Source organism: Aethalodelphis obliquidens, unplaced genomic scaffold (assembly GCF_003676395.1).
Source record: "Aethalodelphis obliquidens isolate GAN/ISIS:26980383/991018 unplaced genomic scaffold, ASM367639v1 scaffold32, whole genome shotgun sequence".
Classification (NCBI taxonomy): Eukaryota; Metazoa; Chordata; class Mammalia; order Artiodactyla; family Delphinidae; genus Aethalodelphis; species Aethalodelphis obliquidens.
In genome coordinates, this window is record NW_020837976.1 from 5,386,554 (window position 1) to 5,406,599 (window position 20,046).

At 38.1% G+C, this 20,046-nt stretch overlaps 1 protein-coding gene across 5 annotated transcripts in view; it reads right to left on the reverse strand.

Annotated features, from left to right (window-relative positions):
* The window catches only part of SS18 (SS18 subunit of BAF chromatin remodeling complex), a 76,270-nt gene extending 61,373 nt beyond the window's left edge, over positions 1–14,897 (reverse strand). The window contains exons 1-3 of one of the 5 annotated variants that reach the window (XM_027127644.1): positions 14,879–14,897; positions 11,282–11,358; positions 2,450–2,534 (exon numbers count right to left, since the gene is read on the reverse strand). In XM_027127644.1, coding sequence (XP_026983445.1) covers positions 2,450–2,534; positions 11,282–11,358 — 162 coding nt within the window. In that variant the 5' untranslated portion in view covers positions 14,879–14,897. Of the gene's footprint in view, positions 1–2,449; positions 2,535–11,281; positions 11,359–14,281; positions 14,566–14,878 lie in introns of those variants that run through there. The other 4 variants (XM_027127647.1, XM_027127648.1, XM_027127645.1 and 1 more) reach the window with 4 other exon arrangements.
* Positions 14,898–20,046: the final 5,149 nt, after the last annotated feature.

Here is a 20,046-nt window from a genome sequence, read left to right on the forward strand (position 1 = left end):
GTGTAAATGTCTCTGCAGGAGAGAGATGTGTAAATTTCCTTTGCAGGAAAATCACAAAACTTTATTGACTTTAACTTTAATAAAGTTAAAGTCCTTAACTTTATTAAGGACTAAATAAATCAAAATACATGCAATGATCATGATTTGAAAGACTCAGTATTGTAGAGACATCAATTCTCCCCAAATTGATTTATAGTCAAGTTCACCTCAATGAAAATCACAAGCGGATTATGTTGGACATGCTGATGTTTAAGTGTATATGGAAATGCAAAGGATCAGTACACGAGATATTCTTGAAAAAAATAAGGAATATAAGGAATAAGTAAAGAACTTCTCTAACATACATCAAGACTTACTGGACTATGACAACTGTGACAAGATAGTGGAATTTATAAAAACTGGCCAATGGAACAGAATAGAGAGATTAGACACAGACCCGCACATATATGGACACTTGATATATAATATCAAGTGGCATGACAAAATAGAGAAAAGACATTTTGTTTTATTTTTCTAACAGATAATGCTGGGAGAGAATTATCTACCTGGAAACAAATGAAATCAAATCTATTGCTCATACTAGCTGATAATGAAATCCATGGCAAAAAATCACATTAACATTCTTTCAGATTCAAAACTAAATTTATTCATTATATATCCCTAGTGAGATATATCTAAGGACAACCATATTATTGTTAGCGGCAATCTTGGTATTGTTATATTGAAATTATGTTACATATATAGTAGTATAAAGCAAACAAGTGACTATAATAACGTCATTGAGCTATCAAGATTTTTAGAGTAAGACAGAAGAGATACTAATACATAAAATCAAATCTGGGTAAAAAAACTTTTCCTGAAGTGGCAATATCACTAATTTAATATTTTCTTTCTTTTAAAAAAGCGTGTTTACTACCTCTGTCTGCTGAAAATGCCAAGAAAAAATGGAAACTCAGTAATAATGAATGCCCCAAACATCCAAATCGTGGTTTCTAAATACCAATTCCCATAGGAAAAAGGCTGGTTGGAAAAATAGTTGGGGCAGAATAGTTCTGGGGCAGAAAACATAATCAGTCTGATCTCTCTCACAAATTTTGAAGCGAAGAAGCTATACAATAACGAAATCATGTCAGAAGGACACAGGAGCCAAATGAAGGGGTACCCACTGACCACAGGTGAGAAAACTTGAGTATCACAAAGAATGACTCAATGGATTTAAACACATTAAAAATATAAAAATGTATAAGTTCAGATAATAAAAAAAAGACAAAATCCTTGGTCATCTTTTGCAGGTTGCTAGAGACCAACTGGTTATTCCGAAAATTGATAAAGGAATAGAATCAAGCCTTTATCATGACTTTCCTATAGAACTCTCTATTTCAGGATAACCAAATATTTGATTAAAGGAAATTTTCCTTTTTAAAAGAAGTACATTGTAGGAGGAACTGTAAAGTTAGAAACTCATTGTTCTTAGATCCTAAAATGAAACAACGAACCTGGTCAACAAGCACCAATGACTGCTAAAACCACTAACTGAAAGGTAGATGGGGAACTTTATAATGGACTGATCAGACCAGTACCAACTGTGTGCACTGATCAATCCTGACATCACTAAAAACGGGACAACAAAATATGTCCCTGCTAACGAGATACAATAGGCAACACAAACACGGGGCCACCAATGAAATAACATAAAACTAAACCTAATTCTAATGGGGCCTCTCAATCTATAAATTATCAGTTTAGAGGAAACAGAGATGAGATGGAGGAACACGTTAAAGAACCACGAGGATACAATCAGCCAAATCCAAAATGTGAGAAGTTCTGCAAAATATATGACCCAGTTTCTTCAACAAATAAATGGAGAATAAAAAATATAAACTGATACAGATTAAAAAAAACTTAAGACACAGATCAACGAATGCAACAGGTGGACCTTGTTTGGATTCTGTGGCAAACAATCATTAAAACATTCGAGTTTTTTAGATAATTGGTGAAAATTGAAAACATCCTGGGTATTATAAGACATTAAGAGATTCTGGTTAATTTTGTGGTGTGGGATAATAGTCCTTATCTGCCAGAGATGCATATTAAATTACATATATGATTGGCTGGTGATCTGCTTTAAAATATTACAGATTTGTTCCTAAATAATTTGTGCAATTACACATTTAAATAAATAAATAAATAAATAAATAAATAGGTGGGTTAGTGAATAGATGGATGGATATAACTTCTTCAGTCAGGGAATCAATTCCAGGTGAATTAATTCAAATTAAATATGAAGGCAAAATAATAAAGCTTGTAGATCATATAGGAGAATATCTTCATGTTCTCAGAAGAGGGCAGGATTTGCTAAACAAAACTCAGAATCACCAAACAAAAATGTGTTATTCTGTAAAGAACTCTATAAAAATTATCTACTTCACACTATTTTAAAGGTACTTACTGCTGGTAAAAGAGACTGCATGTTTTGATTAGAATCTGCTATTGTAGCAAGGTAGACCAAGTTTGTATGCAGCATCTGTTGATACCTATTAAAACAAAACAAATATCAATATTAAAAAATAATTTTCTTCCTATCTGCTTACATATTATACAAACAGCATTTTATTCCTCAAGTTTAATGAGCGATTTCTGTTACCTGAACATCAACAGCACTTCAATTTTTCCTAGTTCCTCTGCAAAATAATTCCAAATAAGTATGTTCAAAGACAATAATAAACACGGAGCTCTTACCATGTGCTAGATATTGCTATAGTTGTTTTACATACTTAAACATCCGATTTAATCCTCAAACCAACACTATGAAGTGAAGATTCTTATTTTCTCCATTTCACAGATGAAGAAATTGAGGTTTAGAAAGGTTAATAACTTGTACAAGATTGTACAGCATAGTAAATGGAATAACTGAGACAGGTACTGGCTCCACACATATAACATATGCAAAGAGATCTAGAATGAAGGAATCAACAAAACTGATATGCTTATTCCCTTCCCTCTGCCATTTTCGTGTTGCCAAAAACCTCAAAGCCAAGTACAGTCAACACGCTCTGCTAAAATGTCAGAAAGGAGGTGGAAACCACACATTTTTTCCCTTCTCATTCCTGCAGCAGTGACCAACAATCTATGCCTGCCGTGGTTATGCTGCCCATCTATCAGGACGTATAGAGAGGACAATAAAGAGGCATCTCCAATTACAAACAAAAGAAAAAAGTTATATGCTAAAGCACCGGGATGGAGGAAATAATAGGACACCAACACCAACAACACTGCAAATTAACTTTAAAAAATAAAGCAAATTCTCATTATCAGAGTCAAGTGGTTAAACATGTTTATTGTGATCTTACTTACCTATGAATTAGTTTTGCTAAGCCACTCTTCATAATTTAAAAAATTAACTCAGATGAAACCAGATTGAAATTAGTAGTGGTCCAATTACTAGTGCTGGTAAACCCACAAAATAATACAAACGTAAAACGTGCATCAAATTAAGCTTTTAGAATTTCATTTACTAATAAATACTATACAAATTAAAATAATGAAAATAAGTCAAAAGAACTTTATTCAGCTAAATAGAGTCTTCTAATATGGATCCCAAATGAAGTAATTTTCTAAGACAGACACCCTTAAGAGGAATCCTAGTAAATTCTTCGCTGCTGGAAAAACTGGTTTCACTACTGTTTTCTTATTAGGGAGGAAAAAACTTATTTCTCACTGAACTTAAAGTTTCTTCACCAACAAGATCATACTTTTATAGTTTGCTTGTTTGTTTTTTTATAAATTTATTGAGATATAACTGATATATATAAAGAACTTCACGTACTTAATGTGTACAATTTGATGAGCTTGGACATACACGAACACCAGTGAAAACATCACCACCATGGAGGTAACAGATATATCCAACACTTCCCAAGGTTTCCTTGTTTCTTTGTTTTTGTTTTTTTGTTGTTGTTTAAAAACAAGTCTAAGTTCTTAATGCTCCTCCTCACATATACACTATGTTGCTCAATCAGACATGATATATTGTTATAGGGATCCTTAAACAAACAAGGACCAAGAATTATTATTTTGCACTGAATTATTCATAATGGTTAATTATGTCATTGAAATTCTTCAAACAGCACTAACAGGCACCACTAGCTGGAACTACTTCATTATTCCATAGACATCTTGAATGGAATTTAAGATACAGGATTCTACAATCTTGCCATCTTTAAAAAACCAACCAGCCATTAGAACATGTAACCCATTTCAAAGGCTGCTCTTTCAAGTTTTTCTTTTCTTCTGAATATTAGTATGGCTCTATCACATGTACTCAGATATGAGATTTGCTGACTGCCCTATCAAAAATAAAAATACCAACTTTACTCAGAGACTATGGCTTACTCATGACCCTTTAAGAAAATTCTAGTCATGCTTATTGGTCCTCGGTAAGCCAGTGTTAAAATACTGTTTAATCTGCCACACGCTTGAGGCCTCATTTATAAAATAATGGCAGGAACTTCCCTGGTGGCACAGTGGCTAAGAATCTGCTGCCAATGCAGGGAACACGGGTTCGAGCCCTGGTCCGGGAAGATCCCACATGCCGTGGAGCAACTAAGCCCCTGCGCCACAACTACTGAGGCTGCACTCTAGAGTCCGCGAGCCACAACTACTGAGTCCGCGTACTACAACTACCGAAGCCTGCGCGCCTAGAGCCCGTGCTCCACAACAAGAGAAGCCACTGCAATGAGAAGCACGTGCACTGCAACAGAGTAGCCCCTGCTCGCCCCAACTAAAGAAAGCCCGCGCCCAGCAACGAAGACCCAACGCAGACAAAAATAAATAAATTTATTTAAAAAAATATGGCAGTGAGGGTAGATCTCTAAAGTCCTTGTGGTTCTAAATATCTATAAATATAGCAACTTTTATGAAATACTTTAAAGACATTTCCCCAACTATCAAATCTTAATTTTTAATCTTGAAATACTCTCAAACTTACAGTTTCAAGAATAGTATGAAGAACTCCCAAATATTTTTCTCCCACGCTCCCCAACTATCAGCATCTTACATCTGTCTTATACTATCTCTAAACACCTACACCAACATACACGTGCATGCAACGACACACTTTTTTCCAAAACCATCGAGAGTCAGTTACCGGCATAATACCCCATTACTTCTAACACTTCAGTGTCAATTTCCCAAAAACAAGGACATTCCCCTATATAACTACAATACAACCATCATAACAAGGAAATGAATACTGATACAATATTACCATCGAATCCACAGAAACCAGTCAAATTTCTACAATTGTCCCAAAAGCTCCAAATCTTTTTACCTAATGTAAGGGGGTAAGTAAAAATGATCGTTTTTAATGGTCTTTTGTAACTTCAGTAGGGTTTCTTCTTGTAAAAACTGCATTCTTTTTACAGCACTCATCAAATAAGCTTATTCTAAGATTCTTCTACAAATATTAAACATTTTCCTGAGAAACTTTTTTAAAATTCTATAAATACTATTAATTTGTCACTGAAGCAGTTTTTATATGCTTATTATTTCTAAAAACGTATACGTTAATAAAAGAAAACAGTATGTAAGCAAAGGGAAGATATAAAATATATTCGACATTTTATATTTCATGATGGTAACTTCCTCATAAATACTGGCAGATACTTCCAGATACCCTTAATTATTAACCTATTAAATGAGAGGCAGTTCACTTCCCAAAGATTCCACTAAGAGCCACTACATGAATTACCTCGAATAAAGTAAAATAACCACCATTAAATTTATTGATATAATTACAAAATGAATCCAAAAAAGTCAGATTTCATTTTGAAAAAGAAACTTTTACCTAGAAGCTATGAACAGTGTATTTTTAGGTCAACACAAATACAATTTATAGAATAAAAGTTAACTTCCTAACTAGAGATTTAAAACTAAATTCATTTACACTATGATGAACAAAAATTTTTCACTTGAGAACTGTTTATAACACACTCTGAAATAGGTGCACTCACCCTGAAATACAAAAAATAAGGGCTGATTTAAGCAAATACATGGGATGATTTAGAAAATGCTCAAACCAAACACCACAAGAGAGCAATAATATATTCTTACATATAAGTTGTCAGAATTTAAAGGGAAGAGGATCTGGGCATATGAGCTCTACAGGTGATTCACTGACTTATATGAGAGTGAGTGTGAGTGTGAGCGTGTGTGTGTGTGTGTGTGTGTAGATAAGGGTAGAGTAATATATCCAAAGATTTTACCAGTGAAAAATCTTTGGGTGGTGAGAATATGTTGTTCGTTCTCTAAATTTTAAATATCTGTGTTTTCTAATTTTCTACAATGCCTATACTGCTTTCATAAAAATAAAGTTACTTTTGATTTTAAAAAACATTGCTTCAGGGCTTCCCTGGTGGCACAGTGGTTGAGAGGCCGTCTGCCAATGCAGGGGACACGGTTTCGTGCCCCGGTCCGGGAAGATGCCACATGCCGCGGAGCAGCTGGGCCCGTGAGCCATGGCCACTGAGCCTGCGCGTCCGGAGCCTGTGCTCCGCAACGGGAGAGGCCACAACAGTGAGAGGCCCGCGTACCGCAAAAAAAAAAAAACAACAAAAAACACTGCTTCAGGCAGTTATCACATCTTAAGGAACTGTTTAATTAAAGTTGAACTTGGGCTTCCCTGGTGGCGCAGTGGTTGAGAATCTGCCTGCCAATGCAGACGACCTGGGTTCGAGCCCTGTTCTGGGAAGATCCCACATGCCACGGAGCAACTGGGCCCGTGAGCCACGACTACTGAGCCTGCGTGTCTGGAGCCTGTGCTCCGCAACAAGAGAGGCCACGACAGTGAGAGGCCCGCGCACCGCAATGAAGAGTAGCCCCCACTCGCCGCAACTACAGAAAGCCCTCGCACAGAAACGAAGACCCAACACAGCCAAAAATATAAATAAATAAATAAATAAAATTGAACTATCAATTCCCAGATGGCTGTCATTGATGTTTCTCTTTATTCTCCTTTCACTTCTCCTGTGAGAAACAAGAACATTTATTAATGTTGAGAGGAGAATTTTTTTTTCTTCACTCACAAACCAATTCTGACAACTTGAGAAAGAAAGAGTAAATGAAGAACTCTAAGAATGAAATTAAATACAACAGAAAGGGCAAAATTTAAGATTCCACCTAAATCAATTTAAGCCCCATTTATACATATATGTGATCAAATGAGGTCTATGCCAATAGGCAGAGAAGGGGAAAATGATCACATACACAAAAAAGCTAAGACTATGAAGAATAAGACAGTATAAACTTTTGCCGACAAGTTGGAAAAGTGGGTTCTACATCTGAACATGTCTTATCCCTGTCACGTACTGCTAGGGCCTATAGGAAATTGAACCAGTCCTATGCCCATGGCTTTACCTGGCATTTTAAAAGACCACAGGTGTGATGACCATTTCGTAACATATAGATATGTCAAATCACTATGTTGTGCACCAGGAACTAGCATAGTGATGTAGGTCAGTTATACTTCAAAAACAAACGGACAGGGACTTCCCTGGCCGTCCTGCAGTTAAGACTCAGCGCTTCCACCGCAGGGGCCATGGGTTCGATCCCTGGTCAGGAAACTAAGATCCCACATGCTGCACAGTGCAGCCCCCCAAAAAGAATAACAGAATAACAAAAACAGACAAACTCACAGAAAAAGAGATCAGATGTGTGGTTACCAGTGGTGGGAGGCGGGGAAGAGGAGGAGCTGGATAAAGGTAGTAAAAAGAAGAAAAAAAGCCGTAAGTGAAAATAATTATTCTAATCAGTGCCGCTCAGTTGTTATCATTCCATGGCTGACATGAGGTAGTGATCTCCTAACCACTGATGATTATCCACAGTTGTAATTTCTTAAAAGAAATTTTCACATATAAACAGACAAGATTCATCAAAGAAAATATACATAAAAGAAGTGGCAATGGTCACATAAAATGCAAAATGTACAAGTGATTAGAAATTAAGATATCCTAGCATCCAGATCTTAATTTCTAAACATTATTCTCCAAAAAAAGAACTAGGGCTTGGAGAAATGATTCCAGACTGGGGCAGAAAAAAGTACAAGAGGAGCCTGGAACATTCTGTCATACAAGAAATTTTTTAAATGCTCAAAAAATAATAGAGACAAGTCAAGAAACCAGCATGAGGGGCTCCCAGTGGCCAACATCTGGGACAATTTGAAAAAGAAAATAAATAAATAATAGACTAACAAATTAAAACCCAGAGAATACAGTAAGAATCCATAAGTTCATTCAGATATAAATCAATGAATGAATGAATGGGACAGGGGCTGGGAAATCTGTTCCTTACAGTAGGATTCCAAATAACTGTAGAAGGAAAGATGGGTTCAGTCACCTTTTGGCAACTGCCACAGTAATAACTGTTTTAGTCCAGAATCACTGGTGGATGTTAAAACGAATGTGTGGAAATAGGCTAAGAAACAGGGTTATGTGTGTCTCAAGGTATCTCCCCAACACATACACAGAAATAACAAAGGAAGAAATAGTAACTTTACAGTAGAGATCCTGGCAGGCACCACCTTAACGAAGTAGCCAAAGTTACCCTGAATATTGGGACAAACTGCTATCACACGGTTACTGAGGATGCACTGAGAAGGACGCAACATCTTGTCTGTGGTACTCCTGCCAAAAGTGTATAACATGAGTCTAATCAAGGAGAAACACCAGTCAACCCAAAATGAGGGACATATAACACAACAACTGGTCTGTACTCTTCAACAATGTCAACATCACGAAAGATAACAGAAAAACTGAAGGACAGTTACAGATTAAAGTATTCTGAAGACACAGACCTAAATATAACATCTGATCCTGCACTGGATCACGGAACTGAAAAAATACACTAATGGGACAATTGGCAAAATTTTTGAAAGGTCTGAAAATATGATAACAGTATTTAATCACTGAAGCACCAGGGAAGTCCCTGAATTCTTGATTTTAACAATTAGACTCTAAGAATTTGTGCTTGTTTTTATGAAATACACATGGATGTTACAAAGATAAGAGAGAATCATGCCTGCAACTTTTTTCTCAAATATTTCAGAAAAACGACATGGGGAAGAAGTGAATGACATAGTGGACTAATATGTTAACATCTGAGGCATTTCAGTGAAGGGCATACAGCAATTTCTTCTACTATCTTTGAAACTTTTTTATAAGAGTGAAATTATTTAAAAATAAAAGGTTTTAGAAAGAGATACCGCTTTTCACCAATCAGATGTGTAAAAAAATTTTAAAAGATGGCCAGTATCCGTTGCTGGAAGATATGGTTGAAAACCAGGACTCTGAAACCTAGTGGGAGGAAAGCAAACCAATACAATCTCTTTGCAGGGTAATTTGGAGATTTAGAACGGTCTTTGACCCAGCCATTCCATTTAGAAAACCTTAATCTGTGAAAACTAAAATACCTGTCTAAATGTGTTTAGATAAATGTGAGCACATATTTGTAAATGCACAGAAAAATGTTTTGAAAGATAGGTACTAAACCATTGTAAGTAATTACCTCTGTGGAGAGAAGAGAGATATAAGAGTGAGAAGTAAAAAAAGCGACTTTTATCCCTACAAACTTTTATGGTTTATAAGTTTCTTAATTCAAAAACAATTTTAAACAAAGGGGAAAGAGACAAAGTCATGGAGAGGGACTCAAAACTAGGTAAAGAGTTAATCGGATGACAGCAGGCGACCAGCACAGCATGAAAGCCACACAGAGAAAGAGCCAGGGTTGCTGAAAAAATCTTCCTGAGAGCAGACCAATGAGATCTCTAGGAAAGATAGATGTGTCCCAAAACAATGGCGAGAGTAAAATATTCAGAGCTGAGTTGTCCAATACAGTAGCCACTAGACACACTGAACTTGTGGCTAGTACAAAATGACATGTTAGTAGGGTAAGATGCACCACGGATTCCAAAGACTTATTATGAAACAAAAGAACAAAATAACTCATTAGTATTTTTATACTGATTACATATTGAAGAGATATTATTTTAGAATTAGTAAGTTAAATAAAATATATTATAAAAATTAATTTCATGTTTCTTTTTACTGGTTTAATGTGCCTAATAGCAAATGTAGAATTACTTATGTGGCTCCCAATATATTCCTACTGATAGTGTTGTTCTAGAGACTTTTGATAAAATATTCAATTTGTTCCACTATACCAGATTCTATTAGGGGATACCGTTTACTTCAGACGCATCATCACTTCAGAGTAAGAAGTTCGGTTCTTATGAGTGGTAATCAATTCTGTACTAGACATAAACTTTGCGTTCTCAACCACATACAGCTGACCTTTGCACACAGTGGTAGGAGGGACTGAGCCCGGCGCAGTTGAAAATCTGAGTATAACTCTACAGTCTGCCCCCAGTATCCATGGTTCCGCATCCACATATTCAACCAACCGCAGATCATGTAGCACTGCAGTACATCTTTACTGAAAAAAATCCACATGGAAGTGCACCTGTGTAGTTTAAACCCATGTTGTTCAAGAGTCAATTGTACATGGATGTAACTAAATACCTTATAAATGTGAAGATCTAACTTTTCCACAAATCAGACTATGCAAATTTGAAGTCATTATTTTATAATGCAGGATAAGAAGTATTAGAAAAACACTGATATCCACTCCATCCCAAAGAACAAATTTTTTTATAAAAAATCAAGAAAAGTCACCCAAAAAATTGCACACGAATGTTCACAACAGCATTATTCATCATAGTCAAGAATTGGAACCAACCCAAACAACATCACTGATGAATAAATAAAACGTGGTATAGCCATGGAAGATTATTCAGCAATAAAAAGGAAGGAAATACTGATACAAGCTTCAACATGGATGAATCTTGAAAACACTATGCTAAGGGAAAGAAGTCGGTCAAAAAAAACCATGTATTGAATGAATCCATTAATATGAAGTGTCCACAATAAGCAAATCTACACAAACAGAAAACAAATTAGTGATTAACAAGGGGTGTGGGATTGGGAAGTGAGAACAGGGAGTGACTGCTAATGGGATACGGTTTCTTTTGGGAATGATGAAAATGTTCTAAAATTGATTAAAGTAATAGTACAACTCTATGAATATACTAAAAACCACTGAATTGTACACTTTAAAATAGATGAATTATATGGTATGTGAATTACATCTCAATAAAGCTGTTCTTAAAAAGAAAAGTAAAAAATTAACCAACACAGAAAGACAAATACAAAAAAATTCATATCAATCTTACTGAGAACACTCTGAGGTCTTTCCTTTATTCTGATAATCCATTATACACTGAATAAGATGGTTATTTTCATCCAACATCTGAAATGAGAAAAAGTTTATTGTAAATCTAGTGCAACAATTAATAAAAAATTCAGATTTCTAGAAACATTTATCTCTACAGGAACTGAATTCACAGGACTTTTTTTATACATAGTATATAGCTCAGCACAAAAGATCTTATTTTATACCTCTGAAATGTTATCATGTTTAATCAACATTTTTTAATTTTTTTTTTTTTTTTTTTTTTTTTTTTTTTCTCCCTTTTTTTAATTTTTTTTTTTTTTTTTTTTTTTTGGCAGTGCCGCCCGGCTTGCAGGATTTTATTCCCTGACCAGGGATCGAACCCGCATCCCCTGCAGTGGAAGCATGGAGTCTTAACCATTGGACCACCAGGGAATTCCCTAATATTTCTATTTCAATTATTCTCCCTCTGAATTATTACCTGAAGCTCAGCACAGAAAATTTGGAGTTTCTTTTCTGTTCAAACATTTAATTACCTCTACTATCTGAATAGAAGTTTTAGCCTTATTAAGACTAAAAGTTAAGAGGGAATTCCCTGATGGTCCAGTGGTTAGGACTCTGAGCTTCCACTGCAGAGAGCACAGGTTCAATCCCTGGCAGGGGAGCTAAGAGCCCCCAAGCCGTGGGGTACAGCCAAAAAAAACAAACAATAAAGACTGAAAGTTAAGAGTCCAAGTTGGCTTTGCATCATTGTAATGCTTTGTCTTAGTGAAAAAAAAATCTGTCTTTATCCAGAATAAGCTCATGAAAACTTCAACTCAGGAGGCTTAAGGAGATAGCTGGCTAGTTTCCAAGTTTTATACAGCATGGTTTTGTGATTCTCCAAATATGCAATAATTACAATAATTTCTAGGTAAGTACTGTAATATTTATCGCAGACTCTATGAGCCTACCTTATAATTTAGTTGTACCAAAAGTTTAAAAGTAAGAAGCATATCAATTTATCATACTATCATCTTATAACAATTCAAAGCAAAACTAGCTTTAAGGGTTAAATAATTCATCTAAGCAAAGTGGCACTGAGGAAAAAGCACTGATGTAGCAATTAAAAGGCCAGTTAGTTTTAGTGCCAGCTTTGCTACCCTGTGAAAACAACTTAAAATTTCAGGGTCTCAGATTTATCAAGTGACAGGAGTAGATGTTCCTCCTAAAACTGCCCCACCCTTCCAGGATTCAACGAAAGCATGAAGTATAATAGCATAACCACTCTTTCTCAATAATTGAGTTAATGTAATTCTTTTAACTAAACACGAAAATCCATTGAACAGTATGACTTTTCTGCATATGAATCATATGCAGAAAAAAATACTGTGCATATGATTCATATCGCTGGAAAAAAATATTAACATGCCCTTCTAAAAAATGCAGTTTTCTTCTTAATCATCAGATGCCAAAAAAGTTGTCTTTAAAATGTGTTAATACAATCTCCACTCTAACGATTTCACAACCTATCTTCTCGGATTCTTCAACCTAATAAACTTCACCATTAGAATATTTGTCTCATACCTAACATCAATCCCTCACACTATAGAATGAGGCACTTAATTTGGAATCCTTTTTCTCTCCTCAGCTGAGGATGAAAACTTTAACTGATCAGCATCTCCTGAATTAATCACCCATGATAAATATCTTTAGATGTATGTAAGAAAAACTCTTTATACAGAAAAAAAAAAAGAAAAACTCAGAACTTTTCTACAGGCCAAAAATAAAAAGCGAAGCCTTCCAGAGACACGTTTTGCCTATGTGTACTTGAAGCTGTTTGCCAGGCCGCAGACTTAGCCCAGTACGCTACACGAAAAGCACTGCATTTTCAGGCACTACCAAGCCGGTTTGTTCATAAAAATAAAGCAACAGTTGGGCAAATGTCAAATGCCACACTACAAAGAACCTGAGAGTCAACAGAAGCCAATTAACGTAATCTACCGGGCGTAGGATTGTATCCTGAGTAGTACCAGAAGTTGACTTCTCTTCAATTTTCACCTTAGTTCCGGTGCATAAAACAAAACCGAAATATTTAAGGTAAACTGCAAAATTTTCTAAGTAACTTTTCAAAGTCGGTTAACTAAAACTCAGAACGCTGCCTTGCTCATAGGCAACAAGGGGTAGAGAATAAAGAATCTTTGTGTCCCCAACTGGCAAGTAACAGCAACGACAGCACAGCTCCCTGTGTATTTATCACTACTTCTGCAATTGGTCACGAGAATCAGACTGTCTCCACTACTCGACTGTAAGCTCCGTGAAGGCAAGGACCATGCTCACCACTGCAGCCTCAGCGCCTGCTGTAGGCGATCAATGAGTATTCGCTACAGCTGTAGAGGTAAGGGGTGCATCCGGAAGGGAGGAGGGACTCCGAGAGAACCCCGAAATCCAGAGGGTTCTCCCTCGCCCGCCCCTGAGCCTCGACTAAGGTTCCCTGGCGCGTCCCCCAAATTCTGGTGAGAGCTCCCCAACTCGGCCGGAGTTTGCAGCTCTGCGCGGAGAGACAGCAACGCTCCGGCTTCCCCTCGGGCCCCCGGCGACCCTAGGTGAGGTCTGCACAGAGCCGCCTCGGCGCGCGGGGCGGGGCGACGCCAAAGTAACTCCGGAGCGACGCGCGGGGGGGCGCGGGCCGCGGAAAACAGCCCTTCCTCGCGCGGCCGCCACCGCCGGGTGCACGCGCCCCGCCGCGCGAACACCGCCCCATCCCTAGAGAAATCAGGCGCCAGTTGCTTGGGCTTTTGTGCCTGTAGGAAGGAGCCCAAACGCGCGCGGGACTCCTCGAGAGAACTGGTTCGCCCCCTTCCGCCACCCACTCGGGCGCAGCCCGCGGCTCGGGTTCCCACACCCACCCGCCTCCCAGCAGGCCCGCCTCCGCCCCCAGCCCGGCCGACTCCCGGCCCGGCCCCCGGGTCCCTCCCAAACGCGGGCAGGGCCTGGCATCTCCGACCCCACGCGGTTTCACCTTCTGAATCGCAGCGGGAGTGATCTCCCCCTTGCCGCGCTGCCTCGGGGCCGCGAACGCCACGGACATGTTGCCGCCGTCACCACTATCGGCAAGTCCCAAGCGCTCCGGGTGAACGGCAAACTGGGGGAAAGACGCCGGTCTCTCGGGCCGAACCACGTTGAGAGCGCGGGGAGGGGGGATGCTCCAGCTCCCGACGGGCAGCCGGCCGGCCCAGCCTGGACGGGGAACTCTGGCCCGTACTAGTCCAGTTTCTGCGCGGTACTTTGGAACCACAGCCCCGGCAGAACTTCCCTGCTCTTGATCGCCCTCCCGTTCCTCCGCCTTTCCTTCCGCGCCACCCCCCGGCCCCCTGCGCTTGTGGTAGGGCCGCACCCCAGCCCTCCCTCCGTTTCAGCGATTCAGGAAATGGTCCCGCCGCCGCGGGAGAGGGAGCGGCTAGGGCAGCCCCTGTCACAGGAAATGCGAGCGCCCGAGCCGGCCCGCCTCTTTCGCGCGGGGCCGCTTTCCTCCCGCTCCGCGTGCTGGAGCGTCCCTCAGCCTCCGTTTCGGCGCTCTGCTGTAGACCGCGTTTAGTTTTTCCAACTTCATCCTTACCCCCTCCGGGGAAGAAGTGGCCTCCCCGAGCTGTCCGGGTACCCCGGAGATGGGAGGAGGGAAGTCAGGACCCGGGAGTTCGTGCCAACCCGTGGGGCATCTGCCAAGATGAGGCAGAGTTGGGAGGACGAGGGGAACGCGGATTCGCTGGTTTGAATGGTTCAGCTACGCCCCCAGTGCGCACCTCCGAGTCCACGGTCTCGCGCGCACACACAGTCGTTCTTAACAATTGGAAAGTAAGCGCGACTCAAAATCGGGAAACGAAGGCTGTGTCCTGCACTCGGGGCAGTCGGCCAAGTTGGCTGGAAAGGCCACAGTTGAAGAGTTCACCTCTTAGGATAAACCCTTGTTAGAAATGTGGGTCGATTTCATCTGACTTGCATCTTCGGAATTAACTTTTGAAATAGGGCACCCTTGCTCTTTTCTTTTGCAATATTTAGTGGCTTGTAAATTAGGCCCAAGCTACCAGGCTTCCAATCAGTGTGAGGCAAAAAGCCATAGCTTTCAAATTTTGTAAGGGACATGGGCAAATGTGTGTAATGTGTTGGTGTGGGGTTTACTACTATGGTGTAAATTTAGACTTTCATGTAACACAAAGGAAAAGTTTAAAAGTGTTACCCAACATTAATGAGGCTCAAAAATCAATCCTACCCAACATTAATGAGGCTCAAAAATCAATCCCTTAGTTTATGTATAAACTATATCGGAAAAAATAAAGGAAATTTTCATATTTTAAAATTTATGTTTCAAATAAATGCTCTTCACAAAAAGGTCATGAGTTTCATTCATTCAGCAAATTTGGGTGCATTTTATGTGCTAGGCTTTATGCTAGGCACCTAGGATACAGCTGTGATAGAGTTGAGAGACCAGAAACAAGTAAACAAATATGTACGTATGTAAAGCACTAACAGGGACTTCCTTGGTGGTCCAGTAGTGAGGATTCTGCCCTTCCACTGCAAGGGGCACGGGTTCTATTCCTGGTTGGGGAAATAAGATCCCACATGCCACATGGCACAGCTAAAAAAAAAATTAAAGTACTAAGAAAGACTAGCAAACAGGGAACTGAGAGAGAGTGACAGAGGCACTCGTGTGGGTTAGGGTGGGAAGTCCCCTCGGTTATATTTAAACTGAGGCCTAAAGGATGAAAAGGCTCAAGCCATCCTAAGAATAAAAGTAAGATGATTTGTACTCCTACAAATAGGAGTTACTCTTAGGAATTTAATTGTCTTTCACTACCCTAAGCCTTGACAAAAATACAAAATACAAAAATATTTGGACATAATGTAACACATCAATTTAGAAAACCTATACCTATTGAATTCAGAACAGAAACGAAATCCATCACTAAGTCTTTCAAGATGAAAGCCTGGCTGCCATCATCTTGTCTTGATGTTTACACAAACGTGCCTTAGTAGTTAAAAACAATATTTCAGTAGGAGAAATGAAAAATACTCTTACTGCTTCAGTTCTGTCTGCTAGGCAGATAGCACAGAAATTTTAGAAGAATGACATGAACCAGTAGGAACACTGTCTGAATTACTATATCCCAGAAAAAAAAAAAATGTGCCAAGGGGACTCCTATTCCAAGGAGGTACCCAGAGATGGGTACATTTTTTGTCTAAATTACAGTTTCCCAACAGCAGGAAAGGAAATCAACAGAATGGGTAAGAGATCTGCTTAAGGTGTTTATTCCTTCAGAGTAGCATGCTAGAGCCTAGGGCACCCCCGAGCCTCTAGGCATGGACCACAGTTTTCTCTGATACCATGTGTGCCATAAAAATACCAGTATTTTCTATGTGTCCATCACATGAAATCAGAGGGGTAGCACTGGTGTAAAGATCCATCCAAAAATACATATGATCTCCCCAAGAGAAGACACTTTTTTTTTTTTTGAGAAGACACTTTTTAAAAGGGACTTTATCTTACTCTTAAGCGTCCACTGTAAACCAATCAATCAGCTTGACCTGGAAAAGTGGAAAATTCAGAAAGTGAATAGAACGTTCCTTATGGAACGTTGTAGCCTGGAGGAACTTTCTTAGAATTTTGGAGTCTTTGTACCTGTAAAACGCCCTGAGTTAGAAAAAAGATAGAAGCATCTAGTAAATCCTGTCTCACTTCGCCATTAAGAGAGAGGAATCCCAAGGTACAGATTGAGTGGTATCAGAGCTGGAAAGAAAAGAATAGAGTCCCCAGCATTTAGTTAAGGAGAAAACAGAGAATGAATACGAGCAGTTGGCCCAAGTTTGAGAAATGACTCTGGGAACTTAAAAATGAGCTACCCAGGCAACCATCTCCCCAACCAGAAAAATCAGTCCCATTATTTAAATTGTTCTTGGATTGAGACATCTGAAAAAGGAATTGAGATCACATAATGAAGATGTGAAAGGTTTTTTAGAATATACAATAGCTCAGAGTAAATAAAATAATCTGGATGAACAATTAAGTGTTGATTATTCACACTAATGAATGTAGTACAAACCAAAAAAAGGTAATAAGGAAATTATCCATGCTTGATTTTCAAATATGCTTCAATTTTTTATTTGTTTTACATGAATCTGAATTCCTTAAATGTATTTCACTGAAGTGATAGCTTGAAGTGCTGTAGGAATATGCTCAATATTTAGTGAAACTATATAATCATGGCATTAAAATTACCTCAATCCACAGAAGAAATCATGAATTTGCAGATAATTGAGATTACTTTTGTACAAACATTTCTTTAATACTTATTGTTTTATAATTAGTAGAATCTCTGTACTATCAAATTAGCTGATATTTTAAGCCCCAGTGCTGCCATAAATTCTTATAATACATTGGGAAGGCACAGACCAAGCCTGTCTGCTTGTAATTGGGCTCAGAGCAAAACCCCTCAGGTCATATCTTTCAAAATATTTCTCTGCTTACTGTCACCATGGCATTTGATGAGTCATTTTGAGTTGTGGCTTCCACAGATTTCAAGACTATAAGATGAAGAGCATACATCTATATATATAATCACTATTCCAGGCAAGAACAAATCACCTTTCCCAATTCTTCATAAAAGACTTTATTTTCAATACTCCAGAAGATTTCATTCAAAGTAGACTATAACTTAGGCCTCTCTGGCGCATTTCCATTTCTTCTTATAGTATCAAATATTTAATGAATTAAGAAGGAGCTGAATCAATTATATTTGGGGATTTAATGTTATAAGAAAGTATTGCTTCAAAAAACTTAGTTTCTATGGGAAGCTCTATGCAATCGTAACTCACTGTGATGGATGCCCAAGTTTGGAGTTCCCAGTTCGTCCACCTGTGGTATGATACTGGACAGGGCATTTCTGTATCTCATTCACCTTTCTAAAAAACAGCCGCCCTATTTAAAAGGCTATTAGAAATAATAAATTGTTTAATTATTTAGTTAGTATTTATTATGCACAGCCACTGTGCTAAGTGATAGTCTTACCTTAGATTCTTTAAGACTGTGTCAATTTTAACAGGTAAAATATGCAGAAACACGTGATATTGTAAATTACTAAACAAGGATAAGATTTGTATTTAATAATCTAATAAGAAGAGAAATACATACTTCAAGGCTAGAAATGGTCCAAAATACTTGGTAGTCTATCCTTGAGATAGTTTCTGGCAATAATTTAGAGATCATATGATTTTTTTTTTCCTGTTTAACATGTTTCCTGACCTTGTGCATGATGTGCAGTTACTTTACCTTTAGTAAAAGAATATAACTGTTGAACTACTTCACAATTTATAGGATTTATAATTTCCCTATGAATTCATAGCTACTTTCCCTATGAATGGGTATGATAGGCACAATAATTTCATCCTCACAAAGATGACTACTTCCCAGTCTTCAGAACCTGTGAATATGATAGGTTACATGGCAACATGGAATTCAGTTTCCAGATGGAATTAAAGTGGTTTACCAGCTGACCTTAAAATACAAAGATTAACCTGAATTATTTGAGTGAGCCCAGTGTAATCACAGATATCTCTAAAAGGAGAACAGTGAGGCTGAAGAGTCGTAATCAGAGAGATGGCACCTTGAGAAAGAATTGACTGGACATTGCTGGCTTTGAAGATAGAAGGGGTTCATAAGCCAAGGAATGTGGGTGACCTCGAGATGCTGGAAAAGGCAAGGAAGCAGATTCTCCCCTAGAGCCTCCAGAAGTAACAAAACCCTGCCGACACCTTAATTATAGCCCAGTGAGACCCTTTTGGACATCTGACCTCTAAAACTGTAAAGTAATAAATTTGTGTTGTTTTAAGCTTTACGTTTGTGATAATTTGTTCAAGTAGCAATAGGAAACTAATACAATGTTTATTCCCCATCTAACATTGATGGTTGAATTATGCAATGTGCACTAAAATATTGATGTTATTCAATACGTTACAAACTACTGTCCTAATTATATACTAAGCTAACTTATCAATCACATTTATTGTATATTTTCTATAAAAGAAAAATAATAGCATAATATTATAGTGCAGTCCTGTAGACACCATGATTTCAGCCTTCTGGCCTCCAGAATTGTGACAGAATAAATTTCTGTTTTAAGCCACCAGGTTTGTGGGAATTTATGATGGCAGCTATAGGAAACTAATACAGATGCCAAGGTAATTCAATAGAGAAAAGATTGTTTTGAAACAACAATCCATGTTTCATCCATGTTTTTAAAAATGAACTTTGACCTTTTCCTCACATAGACACAAAAGTTAACTTGAAAGAGATTGTGAACTTAAATGTAAAAAATAAAACTATAAAACTTCTGAAACAAAAAACTGGAGAAAATCTTCATGACCTTAGGTTAAATATTTCTTAGACATAACCAAAAGCAAGAAGCATAAGAGAAAGATTGATAAATTGGATTTCAATAAAATTTAAAAATCTGCTCTTCAAAGGATTATAAGAAAAGGCAAGTTATACTCCATGAGAAAATGTATGAAAACAAAGAACCTGTATCTAGAATATTTAAAGAACCCTTACAACTCAGTAAGAAGACAAACAACCCTATTAACAAAAATGGACAAAAGATTTAAAGACTTCACAGTAACGAAGTGGCCAATACATACATGCAGGTTTATTATGGGTTTTCTAAGCTGAATTTCTTTCATTTATCCTGCTTGTTGTTAATAGTTTTTCCTGAATCTGTTGCTTGATTCTTTTGTCAG